This window comes from Corvus kubaryi, unplaced genomic scaffold, assembly GCF_017639235.1.
Source record: "Corvus kubaryi isolate FWS band 111438036 unplaced genomic scaffold, C.kubaryi_AGA036_p1.0 37334, whole genome shotgun sequence".
NCBI classification, from domain to species: domain Eukaryota; kingdom Metazoa; phylum Chordata; class Aves; order Passeriformes; family Corvidae; genus Corvus; species Corvus kubaryi.
In genome coordinates, this window is record NW_024581108.1 from 4,120,632 (window position 1) to 4,139,373 (window position 18,742).

Below are 18,742 nucleotides of genomic sequence, written 5' to 3' on the forward strand. Positions count from 1 at the left end.
TAAGGTCTATACGTAATTAAATTTGTTATAGTGAAAAGGAGAGGAGTTACTGTTTCAAAAGACTGAAAACTACCTGAGACAAATACAGACCAAAACTGTGCTAGAATCCATAGCTTGGTGTTTCCTTCAGATTTCGGGATACAGCTCAGTTCATATGATCATCTTCATGAATAATACATCTGTGTGTGGGACTCTACATGGTAATTAAATGCGAGTGCACTGTGGATCTAAGTGAATTGCATTGGTCAAAATATTTTCTTGAGGAGCCTGACTGTTTCCCAGGTTTGTGGTTTAGCCAGAAGTGAAACAGCAGTTGTCACAGAAGATGGAAGAGCAGCAGGCTAATTAAGTTACTGGGGCCAAGAAACGTTAAGCTCAGCCCTTGTAAATTTTAGCATAAGAAATGGACTTATTATTTGTTCAGATACTTTGTCTTAGCAGTTAGCAATTTTTAAAATGTTTAAATCAAAAGTGACAGTTTAAATGAAAACATGTTTTCAAACTGAAACATTTTCACTGTCACACAGGCAAAAGACAGCTTGAGCTATGCCTCTATCCAGTATCGTTTCCATTCTTTCTTTTTGTTTGGAGCTGCTCAGAGATGTTAGTTGTAAGACCATTAGCCTCTAAAATTCCCTCTGGATTTACTTTGAAAGTTCTCTGACAAGGTGTTTAATTTTGAAATCAAAACTGAAATTGACATTTCAGTTTTGATCTTGAGCTAAGTTTAACGTAACACTTGAAGCAGTACTGCCATCAGTTCTGAACGGGTATTTTTGCCCTTATAGACTGCAAAACAACATGTGTAAGATTCTGTCGATTGTTTGCTAGAGTTTCTGCATTTTAATAGTTTTGGTTTTGCTGAGTTAAATGTATGCACTGCAGATTTCTGTCATATCTTGACTTGCTGTTCCATTTCTGTGATTTCCTATGTGCTGCAGCACCAGGAGGCAGGGCTAGTCCTGGCAATCATAAAAAAGGAGACTTGGTTCCCCCTTCTGGGAAAACTGCCAGATATATACTACTTCAAAAGCTGAAATATATTCTAAGAACTTTGATCAACAGTCTTAAAACATTAGGCTAATTCTTCCTTCATTTTCATCATGTGAGAAACCAAAAAGGTCAAATGTGACTTGAAATGCATGTCAATTAAGGTGGATGTGGAATGCCTGGGTACTTGAAGAAAGTCGTAAAGTCCAACCATGAAATTTTTATAACAGTGCTTGCATTAAGAATACAGAGGCATTTTAGCATGTATACTCTGAACAGTGTTTCAAAAGGCAGTATGTGTAGCTATATTCTCACAGCAGACTTTCCAATTCGACAGAAGATTTTTTCGATGTCTGAAGAAGACATCACCTGCTGTCCATGTACAGGTGATGGTTTCTACAGCAGAAAAGCTTTCTTATTTAATTTTTATTTAATCCCTTAATACTTTCCTAAGAACATACTTGGTTGTTGGTAGGAAGTAGTGTTAAAAAGTTGTCTTTCCCAAATGGTTTTATCCTGACAGGATTCCAGTTGTCTTCAAGTGTCCCACATAGGTTGTTGGTTTTCCATTGAAAGTTATTACCTGGTGCACATCAGGAGGGGGCTGTGTTCTGTGACCCCTAAAGTCACTTTCCTTGTGGAGACTAGATGTGTGTGGGAGACTACTGTCTGAATGGAAAGTGAGACTTGCTTAACCTGGAAGGGGAAAAAAATTCCTTAGCATATAATGAATGACACATTACCCAGAGCTCAGAAGGCTCGTGGCAGCACAGTGTTTGGCACAGCCATTCCAGCTTGCATAGTTGACATCTAAAGCTGTTCCTTTTGGACAGAAGACCATCCTAATTGTTACTGTGCTTCTGTGACCTTTCCTAAAATTTCCTAGAAATATTTTTGATAAATATAGTCACAATACTTAATTTCACTATAAAATTTGTTTTCATAGATGTCATTTGTTGAGAAGTATTTGCTTTTCCGATGAGCTGAAAAATGAGTCTGTTCTATGATGGTGCTTCTTTTGATTTCAGTCATGTTTGATTTTATTCAGATTAAAATACTCCTTTTTTTCTGACGCCTTTTTAATGGAAGCTCAGCATGGACAAAACAGGAGAAATGTGTCTTTCAGTTATGAAAGAGAGGCTTTATTCTATTTTAGACCTGTGCATGGATTTCACTCTCTACATTAAGACAGTGTCTCTTAAGTGCTCTACATTGTTTTAAATAACATAACTGAGATCTGAACTTCTACTTTTCCATTGTCTGCCCATTCTCATCTCACATCTTCTCTACTACTTGCCTTTCTCTCCAGTCTTGCAAGTCGTATCTGTTCTATCCCCTCCCCTTTTGATTTTTCTGGCTGGGTTAGGTGTGTGCCTGTTTCCTTTATGTGTATTTGGTAATGGTACCCCATGTGTGTCTCTACTGTCAAGGCTTAGAATCCTTCAGTTATCCTCTCTTGGAGTTGCAGGATCTCAGGCCATTATTTGTTCCAAAGGGATTGCCAGTTTTGTTGGAAAGCTTCATAAGAACTCAAGAATGTTTATTTTTCACTAATAAAATTTCATTTGACTGAAATACATACAGTATTGATAAATGTTACATTAATGTGTACAAAAGGTATGTTTGTGGAATAAAATGTGAGCAGAAGCAAGTAGCAGTAAGATGTTGTGGGAGAAAGGAAGAGTGGTTTCTGTCACCATCTGCTTGTCCTGAATTTGTAGTTGCTGCTGAGTCCAGATGACAGGAAAAAGTAGTATTCTTGATTTGGTTTTCATTAGGATATGTAGCACAGTGAGACCTGTTTAACTTGCAGGTTTTATAATAGTAATTTAACCAGCAGAATTTGCAATATGGTATGTTGGGTCTTTTCTTCTTGTACCTTTTGTGCTTCATCTTCCCATGTTTGATTTGCCTTGTGTAATTAGGAAAGTAATAATTAGATTTTCTTTTTCCAGCATGGAACTATGTTTCTGAGATGCTGTTAAAATATTACCTAAGTAAAACCAGAAATAAAATCATATCTTCACTACTTATCTTTCATAAATGTCTAAACTGTATTTTGAGCTAAAGAAACATCAGAAAAGATCAGCCACAAGTAAGCTGGGACTGTAGCAGTATAAATAGAAAAGCTTCTAGGTGAGTTTCTTAACACATGCTAAGTGTCAGGTCCAAACTATCCTGCAGATGCTGCCTGAGGAAGCAGCAGTGCCTCTCTGCTGCTGCAGCTCTGGGTAACCCCTGCAGGAGAACACCTGAACAGTGCAGTGTTCTGTGCAAACACCACGCCAGGAGTCCCTTCCAAGGGCAAAGCAAGCAATTACTAGGTACTGGAAAAATGCTCACAAATCATCCCTAAATGGCAAAGAGTGGTAAATATCTAAGTCAGTGACTGTAAGGCTGTATGAGTTCACTTTATGAACTATTTTTTAAGGAAACCTTAGCTGCTCAAAATTTAAAATACTAGGTAAAGCTGCATATTTCAACAAAATTTCAGATTCATTGCATTTCTGCCTTACATTGTTCCACCTTTCTTTTCCTTTCATTCCAAAATTGGAGGCCCCATGTTAGAGATTCAGACAATGAATCCTTTTATCTGGGACATACATTCATTATTCATTGTGCATTGTCAGTGGATTGCTACTTCAGGCCTGAATTACAGTTAATTAATCTTAGAAAAGCACTTGTAATTTCACACTTTATGAAGCAGTATTGTCTCAGCACGGCAGTGCTGTGGTGGCAAAATACTCTTAATGCTTGTTGCTGTTCAGTATTGTTATCTCTTAAGATTTATGTGCATTCGGGTCTTTATTTTGCTTACTTCTCTGAAGGTTTACATTGCAGCAGTCACGCTTTTGGTTTGGAAACGCTTTTTGATATTTTTATTGTATACAGAATTTCAAACAGAACAGACATTTACTCCAATGATAGGTCAGAAAGACCTTTATCCTTTTCAATACTGAAAAGGAAAACCTGGAAAAGTGATGGTCTAGAGCAAGTTGAGTCAGATAGATTCCCAGCTTGGCACTTTCCTTCAGGTGGTGGATTCGGTTGCTGGCTGGTACTTGATCAGATACAGTCGGGACGTAGAAGCTGGGCGTGATGTTTTCCATCAGGTGGTTCCATGTTTCTAAACTTTTTGCTATGCCTGTAGCTTTCTGGGAGTTTGTATATAAGAACTTCACTCAGGAAGTTGAATTAATGTATTGCAACTCCTTTGTTTAGTTTACACATCTGCATAGGAACAGTTCCTGCTCTGTAGCTTACAACAGCTTAAAAAGTATTCTAAAAATACCAGTATCTCTTGACAGTACTTACAACTGACATTTCTGGAATGCTGAAAGAAAAGAAACTATGATCTATGCTCACATGAAGGTACTAGAGAAGGGGCTGAATGCAAAGTTACTGGAGATCCCTCAATTGCATAGCACACAGAAATGTGATAACTATCAATGTATGTTTGTCCTTCTACTCTCCTTTTGTACACAGTTGATTGCAGGGTGAGATGAAAAGCTGAGAGCTAAAAAGATTTATTTCGCTCAGTGTGCTTGCTAAGTGGAAAAAAATCTGCTAAGGGCTTCTAAAATGCTCCTTTAAGTCTCTTCAGCTGTATTTGCCTAATTGTTTTAAGGAGTTTCCCAGTAATTGCTAACTAAGGTAAAATGCTTACCACAATTAGACTTTTTGATTGCACTCTTTATGAGAACTGTCACATCATAAAAATATTTGTTTGCTGCTTATTAGGTTTTTTTTATACAATCATAATTCATGTTTAGAAATGTTGATCTTATTATAGTCCTAGAAAATAGAAATTGGGGGAAAAGAATTAAAACTTGTAATAGGAATATATTCCACTGTGCAATTTGTGCTGAGTGGAGTTGCTGCTGACTAGAGAAGCATGCTTCCAAACTGAATTACCCTGTGATCATGACCTTGTAAGTGGAGTCAAGAATTTGAATTATTGTTAGTCTGATGAGTACCCTAGCAGTCTAATCTAAATACAGCAGTTTTTATTGTTAGCCAATTACAGTGGTGATACCACTTGTTGTCTAATTATTGCTAGTTTCCAATAATCAATATGTGGAGCATCATCAGTGACCTGAGCTCTGCTGGGAGGAGGATGCTGGTAGTGTCTATGGGAGACTTTGCAGAGTGATTTCAAGCAGTCAGTTGCTAATGCTTTGTGTTGATCCAAAAGCTTATTGTTCAAGCGTATCCAAAAATCTGAAGTTTTTTTAGATTTTTGTTTTATCTACCGTAATTTCCTTCAGGCCATGCAGTTGCACAGAGCTGAGCTGAATCTAAAACCGGGTTATACACAACTCATTTGACCACAATGACTTTGGTACAGTTAAGTCACTCAGCTGTGGGGCATGTGCTGCTACGGCTAAAACCAAGCTCAGAAAATGAATGCAGTCCCAGGGAAGGCTGGACAAAAGGTTGGGAGTCCTTAGGCAGTGTGTGTCTTGAGATGGGGATGAGACCTGTGGCGTGCTGATGGCAATGGTGGTACTGTCTGTGCAGGGTTAAAAGTCGTGTGTGTGTGTGAGAGAGATCTGTGCACAACACTTGTGCATAGGCTGACCTTTCAGCTGGGTTTGCTGAGTCACAGGAGCTGAAGGTGGAATTAGTCCGCCTGCAAAGCTATAAACTGTTCCTGTCGTGATGGAAGCACTGACATCCCTCCACACCGTCACACTGATGGCCAGTCTGAAGCAAACCTCGGGCAAAGGGCAGCCTCTCCTGCTAAACAAACCTTCAGAGTGCTGCCAGATGCCATGTGGAGTTCTGACATGCACTCAAAAGGATGTTCTTAAAGTCTTTCACTGCAACTTCCATTTTTCAGGGTAAGACGTTCTTCAGTGTTGAGTCATCTGCTGGTGAGGAAGCACAGAGGTTTTTTCCTTGTGTTTACAGCAACCTCCTTGTGTGAGCTGACATGGTTTGTTACACTGGGATCCTCTGGTCTGAACTGCAGCAGTTTGACAAAATAGAAAATCTCTGAAAGCTTTTTGCATCTGATGTGATTCAGAGGTTCTCCAGATGCCATGGATTGAAGGATATTTTTGCCCTCTTTTTGGTTGGGGTTTTTTTTTTTTTTTTACAAGTCTTTGTTGCAGCAAGTTAATGTCTGTGAAGCTGAAATTCTGGATTTCTGGGAAATGCTATTGATAGTCTTTTGAGGTTAGATCTGGATTAAAATCTGAGAACCACAAGAATGCTAAACAGTAAATCCTCAGATTGTCTGTGTTTAGTGTTGTAAGGATCAAATAAGACTTATTTTTACTGCCTTGCTATATTTAATTTAGGTAATTTTTGAAATACTCGGTTTAGCTGAAGCTGTGACAAATTTGCCAAGCTGCTTATGAAGTGCAGCAAAAGTAGAGGGAGTCATGTTTGTAAAACCTAAGTCTGTCCTTTGGGGAGAGCAGCTGCTTGGTCTAGGCTATTTCATGCCGTTTAGTAACATATTAGAAGTACTGGGAATACTATCCAGACTAAACAAACAAAACTTTGTGTTTCCCATGCCTTGATTCTAGATTTGTCACGGTCCTGAGTCTAGGGTTTTATTTTTGTTGTTTTGTTATTCCTCTATGAGAGGTACTGATTAATGTCCCTATCAGAGGTGTAGTTTGTAAAAAGAATTTTTCTTGCAAAACCTGTTAGTTTAGGTGTGTAGGGAATTGTTCCTGGAACAGGTAAATTATGCCTCTTGGCATATTGGAACAGCCATTAACAGGTGCAAACTGCCTTGTTTTGTCACAAAATGAAGCTCTTTTGATTTGCATCTTGAAACTGTGCTTTTGGTACTTTTTCCAAATCTTACAAGGAGATAGTTTGTGTACAGTTTTCAGTCTGAAATTCTATCCCCAGTTTTGATTAGGTTTTCCGGTGTGTTTGGGGTTGAATCTCTGTATCATTTATAAGGAATGCTCTTAGGTCATTGTTGTCTAGAGCTTGGCAAAAATGTGAAGCCTCAAGGTGCTCCCCTGTATCTGTTCTCTTTTTTTCCTTGCTTCCTTTCATTGATTGTTTTTGGGAGAGGGTGTATAAATTTTTCCATTTCCTGGTCTCTTATGTTATAAGGAAAAACATTTGATTTCATGCCTTCTCAGTATTTCCTCAGGTAATGTGCTACCTGTAATATTTAGGATTTTCTAAAATGTTTCCTAGGAAAATCGTCAGACTCCCTCATGATTGTACCAAACACTAGGGCTTTAATCTGTTGTCAGAATTATTAAAGAGCCATGCTTTTTCATTCAAAGTGTAGATCTATAACAGATACAGGCTATTTCATCATCTTCACTAAGTTTCCAACTTTAACTCTTAAGCTCTTTTCTGTTTTTTATCAGTGTTACTTATCTTTTAATACTTGTACCTGTAATTTCGCATATAGTACTCTTTTCTTTTACTACATCTGAAATTGCTTTATTTCTAAGTGTTAGCATTCCTTTCTTGTGACTTAACCTGCTGTGTTTCTGTTAAGTCTGCCACAGTCTCCTGCTTGAGTAACTGCTTTTAACTCAGTCTGTTTATTTCCCATCATCCTGGCATTAATATACAAGTAGTCTGTGGTGGCTTATTCCCTTTCTTTCTTGTTCAGTAGTTTTGTTGTTTTGTTATTTTCTTCTTTCTTTTCTTTTACCCTTTTTCTTACTACTTGCAAGTCTGGCATTTCAGCTCTTGGCTCAAGAGTTGTCCTTTTTTAGTTGTTGATTTTTTGTTTTTGTTTTTTTTTTTTTTTTTCCCAAAAAGTAAGTCTAGTATCCATTGCAGGCTCTTCTTTTTTATGGCAGCTCTGAAGACAGAAGATTGGATGTGTGAAGAGAAATAGTGGTTAGTGAAGAGCATGTGTGTGCTCTGTGAGGCCTGTGCTCCATGCATGAAGTTTCTAGATGTCTCCTTTCAGTTGATTAAAGGAATGACAAACATACTGTGCAGAGTGGTGTAGAAAATGAAGGTGAGGTTTAGCAGATCATATGCAGACTCCCTGATTTGTTTGAACTTCTTGGGGGAGAGGGAAAGAAGGTGTGATTCATGTGAACAGTGTGGCAGTCGGTTTGAGATGACCTCTTTGCAGACATTCAGTACTGAAACTGCTGTTAATCCATGTTTTTGTTTCTGGGGTTTGTGGCAGGATATTAAATAGAAGTTGTCAGCTGTTGAGCTTTTGGTTGGAACCAGATACCTGTGATCTTCACAGGACATAATACATCTTTTCTTGGTGACTATTTATCTAGAAAGGTGATGTGCATGAGAAGTTCTAACTGGAAAAGGTAATTTCATAAATGTTGTGGCAATGAATAAAGCTGAGTGTCTCTTATTCTTCTGGATAGTTCAAATACAATACGCAGACCACAAAGAATTCGGTGATTTTTTTTTTTTAGTTTTGTTTTGTTAAACGTGTTTGTTAAATTCAGAAAGTAATCAGAAATGAGAGAGGAAGGATTCTTAGAGGAAGTAGCATTTTGGTCATTTTTAAGGGAAATAGTCATGTATGGAGGTGCACGTTTGAGAAAGTGAAGTGAAAACCCAAAGGTGGTAAAAAAGGGAGTGAAAATAGACATTACATTAAATATAGATGTGTAGAATTTGGACAAGGACTCTAACGGGAGGAAGAAGTACTTCAAACAAAAATTGAAATTAGTGGAGAGTAGAGTGGCTAACTGGAGAAGGTGAAAATGAGATACATTGCCAAGTAATTTGGAGTAGATGTGAGGTGGGAAAAAATGAAGAGCAGAGATGTCATAACTGTAAAAGGCTGTAAAAATCAAGGTGACAGATGAGGACTTAGAAAAAAGTGCTCTAATAAACAAACAAACAGCATAACCCAAGTCCCTTCTTTGCTGGCAGAAGGGAAGGAAATGGGAGTGAAGGAGTTGGAGGTGACAATGAAGTTTTGATCCCGAGAGTAAAATAGCATGCATTATTTAGAATTGAAATGAAAGACTGTAGCAAGACTAAGGGGAAAAAAAAGGTATGCTCAGTACTAAAGAGTCAGTTTGTGAAAATGGAGTGGCAGAATGGGATAGGAGCCTGAGATTTGAACTATGTATAAGGTGTGCTAAATTATTGCTGTGTCTTCGAACAGATATGCAGAGGTGCAATTAAGTCATTGGAAAGCTTGTACTTACAATGGACTTGTTTCCTGTGAGGGGACTAAAAGAATGGCCACAGCACTAAATCAGTGCATCAGAGCATTAGAAATATTCCTAACTGTAATATTACATCTTGCCATGAAATGCATAATTCAAGTTGCTTTATGGATGCTATGAAATAAGGATAATGATCACTCAATTTACTATATTTTTATCACTTAAAATTGTTTTATCTCTTGTGCATAGATATTTGATTTAATGGATGCCAAAGCCCGTGCTGACTGCATCAAAGAAATAGATCTTCTTAAGGTAAAAGATTTGTTTAGAAAATGTGCAACCATCATCAAAAAGTGTTATGTTTTTCATAGACATAGTTGAGGTGTCCACTGGCTTTTTGTTTAGAGTTTTTAAAAGCCTCACTTTGAAGAATTTTCTGATCTTTATTTCCTCAAAAATTAATATCGAGAAGTAAATCCAATAGAATAATGACTAACATTTCAAGTAGAAGTTTCTGCCAAAATTGCAATATTGTGAATGACTGTGTCCTTTGTACAGTAAAATCCTGACTTCAAAAATTGATACTGCTGTTTACTTCAAAAATTGACTTTGCCGTTTCAGATAAGTTGGATATATACCTTGAAGCAAAATTCCTCTAAAATTGCAGTGTCAGTCACCATGTAGATCCTAAAATGCCATCCTGTTCTTGCAAAGTATTTGTACGTGCTTCTCAGCAGCATTTACTTTTTGTAATTTGTATCATAGTGAAATCGATTTCAGGGGTTGTTCTGTTTGCCTAAATGAGAATGTTTCCTGTGTTGGACTTAAAACATGTGGTGTGCTCTTCACTAAAATGTGAATTACTATTTTGCTTTCTTAGCAACTGAATCATCCAAATGTAATCAAGTATTATGCCTCATTCATTGAAGACAATGAACTGAACATAGTGTTGGAATTAGCAGATGCTGGAGATCTCTCTAGAATGATAAAGGTAGGGATTAACTTTTTTTTTTTTTAAATAAGAGCTTGTAATGTTCAACTTTGGCTTTTCATTCTGTGTGATCATCACTGGGTGAAATGCAGTGAAAACGTCAGGAACTGTAGAGAAAAGTAAGATGTTAAGGCTGATTTTTTTTTTTTTTTTAAATATATGCCCAATATTGATGCTTAGTATTTTTAACACTGTTGCCCAGAATGTGAATGCAGATGGGACCATAAGTAGACTGAAGTTATATTAGCACTGGGGAGAAGAAAAAAAGCCTGTAAAGAAAAGCTCTGTCGCTACCATTTAGAACAATCCATTTTAATGGCATTCTGTTTTTTTTGGCATGATTGTGTTTTGTGTTCCAGTATTCTATTCTCTATAATAGCAGTGAAAGCAGAGAACAGGTGTCATACAGCAGAAGTGTCTTCTAGAACTTGAACTGCTAAAAATATATTTCATATTTCCTTGAAATTACATGAAGTGAGTTTACTGATACATGCTTGTGCATGATGGGTTAATTGCTTTTCTTTTTGTAGTTTTTAAATGCTTATTTAGCTAATCAGAAAAATGTATCCAAGACCCATTGTATAAAATTCTGTGTTCTAAAACTTCTATTAAGTTTGAAGTACCTTTTTAAAATGTTTCTTGGTCATTTGACAACTACTTCCCCTCTTTCCCTTCCTTTTTTCCACTGGGTCTTGGGTCTAGTATGTCCTTTTAGCATTTTTTCTTGTGTGCACACCAATGTTATTGCTGTCAACACAGCACAACACCACTGTGGGCACAAACAATGCCAGTCAATTAGTGTTCACTCAGCAGCAGCTGAGCACAGAACACAGTCAGGCTGTTTTGCTTGGGACCTACATGAATAGAGAATGTTAATTTCTTCATTAATGACTTTCATGCTGATTTTTTTTTTTTGAGCTTTTGAAGAATATTCCTTTCTAAATTGGTAATTGTAAGGTAGGACAGTCAAAATTTAGTTCTAAGCAGGTTGACAGCATCTGTTAATATTTATAGCCAAATGTGATATTTTTCTTCATCTCATGAATTATTAATTCTGTGGGCTTACATTTCATAAAACATAAAGGAAGGTTTGTCTTTTCTTTTGAATGTTCAGTTTTGACACAACAGTTACTAATATGAGTACTCTGTGACAGATTGCCTTATGGCATGTCTGGTCTTATGACCCACCGAAGCTTTTTCTTTTTTCCCCTGCTTTTTTTTCATTATTTAATTTTAAATCCAATGTGTGGCTTTTTCAGTGCAGTTGGCCTCATTACACCTTGTTCAAGTCGGTGGGTATTTCTTACAGGCTCGATCTTGGAGGCACTTTGTGATTGTCCTCTTAACACAGGGATCATGTTTAATGTAGCAAACTTAGATTGCTGTTTGATGTTAATGACAGCCTATCAGGCTATTATTAAATATGTATGAGGTGTCACAATGCACTGTGTCTTCATGCTGCTGGTGGAGGAAATGATTTGGTAGATTACTTTGACAATATGAGTTTAAATGTGGGGCTCACCATTCTTAAAAATGTATTTTGAAAATTCCCTGAAAAATAAATTACATGTAATAGTATAGAATCTTCCTAGAAGTGGGGCTGCCTGTCACACTATTAAGGTAAATAACTATGTTGTCTTATCAAGATAAATAAACTGCTTGGGTTTCCAGTGTTCTTGCTAGAATGTTGTTCTAAGTCCTTGGAGAATGTTGAGACACCCCCAGAACAGTGTTTGGGTACCAGGCTTGTGTGATTTGTAGAGGGGATCAAGGATGTTTTTGAAATTGTAAATTTCAGCTTGAATGAATGACGCTAAAACCAATATTAATGTGAGGGAAAACTACTTAACTAGTTTACTTGGGTATTTGTTATGACATTTTTGGCACATCAGAGAATACTTACAAGGCTGCTGTGCCTCACAGTGCACCTTAATGAATTCTTTAGTTCTTCCCTTAATGAACCATATCCTTGCTGCCCAGCTTTTGTATCGTCCCTCTTGTTACCTGTGAATAATACTCTCTTTGTCCCCATTGAGTAGACAACTGAGGAAAATCACTTGGTGCATTCATATGTATTCTAATAGAATTCATAGAATCTGCTGTATGTCCAAAAAGAAGCAGCAGTGCATTGGCATTTACATATCACATAATGAAATCAGAGGTATCTCGTGTTCTCTCTGCTGCTCTGTTTATGTATGTACATACACAGATTTAATCCACTTTACCTTAATTATTTTTTTAATTATCTCTGTCACAGGGAGATGTTTCAATATAGCCTCCATTCTCAAAAGCAGGAGAGCTCAAAATTGAGGATTTCTTACAGTACAGCTTTTAATGGCCCGTTAGAATTCTTGAACGTGGCATATTGGCGTAGCAGTAAAACTGAGAGGGGAACATTGGTGAGGGGGAAATATGTGTTTGACTCTCAGTTGGTTTTGCACTGCAGTATGTACCTCAGCACTGTGTAACCCCTGTGTGGGCGTGGTGAAAGAAGGAAAAATTCTGCATTTTTTTTGTCAGTGAATTAGGTTGCTGGATACTATTACCTCAAAGATACTACAAGGAAATCATTCTTAGCTATTGTGCTAAGTCCCAGTAGCTCATGGTCTGTTGTTCGTCTGTGGTCTCTGCTGCAGAACATGTGATAGTACGTGGCTGCCAAGGTTCAGGGTAGTTCATGAGAACTGATGTTACCTTGTAATAGCACCTCCTTCTGCAATACAGTAATACGTTGTAAAGCAAGTTTGGGGCTTGGTCCCTTTTCTTATTAGTCATGGTTCTCCTCTGCCACAAGCAGTGACAAAGTGAAAATTTTCAGTGGGTTTTTCAGTTTTTCTTTTTTCAAGCAGCAGTTGATATATTGGAAAAAGAAATTGCCACAAATAAAGAAGAATCTACTAATTGAATTAAGAAAATACATTATAATAATTTAGTAAAAAGAGATAGTAAAGTCTGTCCTGAAGATGTTGGAACAAGAGAATTTGAATTATCTTGCAATGTAATTAGCATATTATTTAAGGCTAAATATGAAATTACTAGGCTTGCAAGAAGGGATGTTATCAAGGTACTAAAGTCTTGGGACTTTTCTTAACTCAGCAGTAAACTTTCAAGTCTATTTCATTTCTGCAGTTATTTTTAGTTTTTAGGTTCTTCTGGCAAATAATCTTAGTGCACCAAAAAAATGCAAACTTTAAACTGAATATGTCATACAGATCTTAAGGAAGTTAATCATGTTTTGGAAACAAGCAGGAAAGCTTTCATCTAAAAAGTTGAAAATATGTGTGCAGCTTTCTCAAGGTAGATGGGAAATAACTTGAATTCTACAAAATATCACCTAGGCACTTCACCCACTCCTCAGACAGCACTTTCTGTGTGTATTTTTTCAACTTTTATTTAAAGGTAAATATACTATAATTAGCTTGGTAAAATAACAAATATTTTAAAACATTTAATCAGTATGAAGTTCCTATTTGATATCTCAAGCTTCTATAGCTAAGAATGGTGAATTCTTTGTCCTTGAACTTGTTTTTTATAGGGTAGTCCAAATGCAGGAATAGTCACTTCTTTCCAAGCAACTGATGCATATCTAAATTGCTCCTTGCAGGAGCTGGAGCTCTGTTCAGACTTGTTTGAAATCTCATTGATTCTAATTTCAATGTTTCGCTAGTTGTGGATATTTTGGGCTTCACTGTATGAAACTGCATCAGGCAATTTCTCCTCTCCACATGGTCTGGAATGCAGCCCCTCCTTCCCATGCCAAAGGATATTAGCTCTGGAGTTTTTTGAGACTTCTTTGCAGCACTATGACGTTGGCTAGCTTACCTGTGCTAAGGGGTAGCACCCCTTTTGTGAGCTTGGAAGCAATTTTAGCTTCATTCCCTGGCAGCTTTGCCAGCCCCAGGTGCTGCTGCTGCCTGTGTGAAGGAACCACGACTCCACTGCAGCCTGAGTGTCATGGTGAGAGGTGGCTGCAGGGCAAGAGGTGACAGCCTTTGGGCATCTATGGACGTGTGGTACTGGCAGTGCTTTGGAAGGGACAGCTGTTACAGTCTGCCTTCCCTGAAGTGTTCAGTGCTGAATGGAGGCTCAGGCACTTCATTCTGAGCTGGGCTGGTGAACAGGTGCAGGTCAGAAACTTGTGCACGAGTTGCTTTTGGGAGCTTAGCAGTGCATCTTGCCCCTCTGGTCTTGTGGCATGGCAGTGTCTTGAGGGGGCATGTACTGCTGCAGCAGCTCATTGCTTTTTCTCTCTGCACACCAGCTGCCCTGGGTGCTGGCTGCCTCAGAGCCCATTATTACCCTTTCTTACTGCAGGGAAGCTGGTTGTGTTGCTGGGAATGGAAAACTGTCACTTTTTTTTTCCAAAGTATTTTCTGGTAGATTGGTGTCCTGGGAATGTGCTATAGATGTAGAGATGCTTTTGCAGAAAGTAGGATTTCCTGGTAAGTGTTGATAGTACATGGTAGCTATAGTTCAACTGTTTAATTGCAATAGCAGTAATTCTCTTTTGCTGTGATACTTGCAAGATTTTTGGGAGTATGAAGTTAGGGAAGCATTTGTATTGAGAAGAGGTGCAGTGTCAGAATTTAGCAGGTCAGGTATTAAATTTTGCATGCCCTTCCCAGGATTTTGGGAAACTCCCAGCTATTAATTGAGGGTTATTGTTTGGTTATTCATCTCTTTATTATCCAAAACATTGATCTAAACCTTTAGCAGTTGTAGGAGATAGTTGGTGTTCCTGTTTGGAAAGTTGGTGGGAAAAATGATGCTTCCTGTGTGTTTTGAATGGCACTGTTGCAGAAGCTGTTTTCTGCCATGCACACACATGTCCAGCAGGACTAACTGTTGGCTGCTAGGATTGCCAATTATTTAGTTGTGTGAGAATGTTTTCAGTTTGTCAAAATATAGCAATTTCCTACTAAAATGTTGCATGCCAACATTTCATTATATTATCTTGCAACCATGTAATCTGAAATATTCTATGCCCCTTGTGCCTTGAAACAGATGTAAAACTAAGGGATTTTTCTTACACTGATGGCTGTGAAAATTCACCTAAATTTCGATTCTTCTAATATATGGGCTTAACAGAAATTGCTGGAGCATAGTTCCAAAAGTGGAGAATTTCTGTACGTGTAGAGCTGTGGGAACCCCCTGCATCTCTCGGTGCTGACATGACCTGAGTGACTGTCAGGTCTTCAGCCTGGAGCAGGACAGGTGACTGAAATGGCATGGCCAGAAATAGCTTTTTCCAGATGCTTTGGATGGGCTGAAGCTTTCATGTGTCTCGAGGATGTTTATTCTTTCTAACAACCTGGGAAATGGAATAATCTGAGATGAATGTGGGGAAGACAGAAAACAAGGCAGACTGAGGAGTAGGCTGGGACAAGTAGCTGAGTGATCCTTAAGCCAGGAGAGGGAGGGTCTGACTGGGAAGAAGGAAGACAAGTACACCTGTACTGGCTGGTTGGCAGTGTTTGAGAGAAGGCAGACAGGAGATTTGTGCCACTGGGAGTAGAGACTGAGGAGTGTAAGAAAATTAGAGCAGTGTATTGGGAAACTGTGAAACGGGATTTCCAGTACTGGACATGGGGACAGGAAGGTTGGAGAAGAGCTGATGTGTTGTCAGAGAACAGGACAGACTGGGCAAGGATCCTTGAGACAGACAAACTGGATGCCAGCAGGGAGAGAGCCTGGATGGGCTAAGTCAGACTGGCTGGGAACAGGATGGGATGTGACTCAGTGTTAAGGGTGTAGCTACTCTGTGTAGAAATGGTTGTATCTGTGCTGCCTTATTTGCTGCAATGGTCGTTTTCAAGGCAGGGAATTTGAAAGACAAAGGTTTTGTGGTTAGTACAATTCAAGGTTTTTCCAAAGACAATCCTTACTGGTTCTTTTCCCAAGGGATACTGTATAAACCACTTCAACTGCTGCTTTTTTGGGGGAATTCTCATTGCTTATTCTGTATTTCTGACATTCAAGGCAAAACTCTGGGTCTTGGTTTGTAGAAGTATTGAGTATTCACAGCTTCATTCTGAGTGGAAACTCCGCTTTGAAGATTGACTGTTTCATAAAGCTATGTATGTTGAGAAGGAGGTGCTTAAATTGGTGCCAGAATTAATTAACACTTTTGATCTCTATTCTTGGCCCACATTCTAATCTGTAAAGTAGAAATATTACTACCTCATCATTTCTAAGGCCATTTGTGGAGATATTTTATTAATTTGATATTCCAACAATGCACACTAGGAAGCTGTACCCCTCCCTGAAACTTATATTTAGTAATGGGTTATGAATAGCGCACAATAAACAAAGCCTAGAGACATTTTCAAACTGCTCATTAGCTGAGTGTCATGAATGAATGAGTAAAGGGTCTTCTAACAGAAAGAAAACAGAACTGAAAACTGCGTGCACATGCTCTCAAGGGGGAGAAATCACAGTGGCTCTAATTCTGAGATTTTTCTTATACATATATTTATGTCCAAATAGTTGACATAATGGTTTTGGAAAAAGTATTTTTAAAGTAGTCTTTTATGCATGTTTGTGTGATTTTTTTTTTTTTTTTATGATACTAATTTATCTTGATCTATAATTGCAGATTTTAAAGCATGTTATCTGGTTCTTTTGGCTTTCAGCAGTATCTGTGTCTCTTGTGCTTTTTTTTTCCTTCCATGACTGCTAGATTTAATTTAAAGAACAAAAAATCCCATTACCACCACCCCCATGCCAAACCTCCTCACACAAAGTATTTTTATTGAGCATATGGTTATATTTTATTATATAGAACGGTTTGGCACTTTGCTGAAGGTGCATCATTGATACATGTTAAAAGCTTCAAAATATTTTTTTGCTCAGTGGGGTTTTTTTTTGCTTTCTGTATCACCTTTACCTTAGCTTTTTTCCATACTCATTTTTGAAAAAAGCTTCAAAAGATAAAGTGTAGCTTGAAGAAGCCTTTAATATAATAGGATAGTGTAACACAGGGTGTGCTAATTACAGATCAAAGCTAAACTATTTTTGAGTGCCTTTTCCTAAAGGAGGAACCTGGAGCTTTGAACCAGTCAGGCTAATTTTTGCCACTAACCTTTTTTAAAGCTACTAAAAAACTTCTAAAATTTTTTCTTTTATTTTTTCTCATTTTTTTACCTCCTGTAATTAGAAAAATAGTGCATCCTTATTCAACTTTGTGTATCTGTGTTAGCTGTGTAGCAGGTAGAAAAGCAGGGCAGGGTGTTCTGAGGAAGAGGCTGCTCTGTGCATGGAGCTGTGAAGTCTTAAAAGAAAAGGCCAAGGCACAGAGCCCTAGCAGGGTGGGAGAGCTGCTTCTGGTGAGCTTTTCCTCCATCCATGTGTGTTACTGGGGTGTCTGACAGGTGCTCCACTGTCACCTCTGCTGTCAGCCACAGGTAACCACGAGAGCAGCAGCACCAGTTTCTGTGCATCTTACATACATGTGCTGGCAGAATGAGAGCTGGCTGGTCCCCCCAGTTTATATTCAGTGGGATAATTGGGCTGGGTAATTGCCAGGCAGCCTTGTTAGTTTTGCTGTGAGTCAGCCATTGTGTGTGTCTGCCACTGGAACAATAAGAATAAGCGGGCAGATTTTCTGCTAAAATAATTAGACAATCGACAGTGTTTTGTCTTGTGGCCAGTTGCCTTCACAGACATCACACCTGAAGCTATTGTGGAAGTACTGGCCGTACACAGAGGGAAAATAATGGTGTCAGTCAGCTATGAAAAGTTAACTTGACAGTAAACTTCATTTAACTTACACAGGCTGTTCCAACAGGCTTTGAAGATTTCGTCTCCTGCTTTGCCCACTGGTTCTAAAATTATCTGTGAACCTTTAAAGAGCAGGGGGCGTTGGAAGATTTTATTAAATAATGGTTCTAGGTACTTTTCTTGTTTGAAATGCCCTGCAAACAACACTTGGGGATTAATTTTAATTTTTCCACAGTTGTGTTTGAAAAATTTGCACTGTCAGTGTTTGCACTATGTGGATAACTTGCTGAGAATAGAGATTTCAAATCTGTCTGCCTTGTTTGTAGAGAAAAGATTAAAAAAAAAGTTAAGATGATAGCTTCTGTATTTACTGTGTCATGCTATTGCTTTTTATTAGGAAGTAGAGTTAATGATTCAAGCATGAGTTTCACCTCTTCGTGCTGTACCAGTTTTCCCAAGGGGATTTTATTGGAGAGAGATGCATGTAAACAAATACTGTTGAATTTAAACATGTGGCTGTGTGTTTTAAGAAGCCCTGCTCAGCAGTAATAGCAGAGACAAGGAAAATGATGTAGTATTGGAAATTTTATATTAGTGGTTCTGCAAGTATATTGGATTTCAGTAGGTGATCTCTCTTTCTGAACATTGTATGTCCTTGCTCTTTTGCATCAGCAAAAATGTTAGGTGGAACAGAGGGACTGTAGGTGGGCTGCTCAATAAGGAAAAATGAAATTAATCCTTGCAAAGAAAGTTGGCTAAAAATACATGTATGTGGAGTGCAGAGCTTTCTAAGGAATCTGAGTTTAACCAGGATTCTTATTAAGTCTGATTATTAGCATGAAAGAATATATACTAAAATGGAAAGCATGAAAAATTTTACTTTATAAGGCTTGTTATTTCTTGTAAGTGAATGTCCTTTTTTTTTGATTGTGTATGAAATAAGAGTCTG

The 18,742-nt window shown here is 38.0% G+C and overlaps 1 protein-coding gene across 4 annotated transcripts in view; it reads left to right on the forward strand.

Moving 5' to 3' along the window:
- NEK7 (NIMA related kinase 7) overlaps nt 1-18,742 on the forward strand; it is a 70,252-nt gene that overhangs the window by 18,126 nt on the left and 33,384 nt on the right. For all 4 annotated transcript variants that reach the window (XR_006016385.1, XM_042029924.1, XM_042029921.1 and 1 more), the window contains exons 4-5: nt 9,333-9,395; nt 9,964-10,074. Coding sequence is in view for 3 of the 4 variants with exons in the window: in XM_042029924.1 (XP_041885858.1) it covers nt 9,333-9,395; nt 9,964-10,074 (174 nt within the window). In the remaining variant the exon portion in view is untranslated. The remainder of the gene's footprint in view (nt 1-9,332; nt 9,396-9,963; nt 10,075-18,742) is intronic.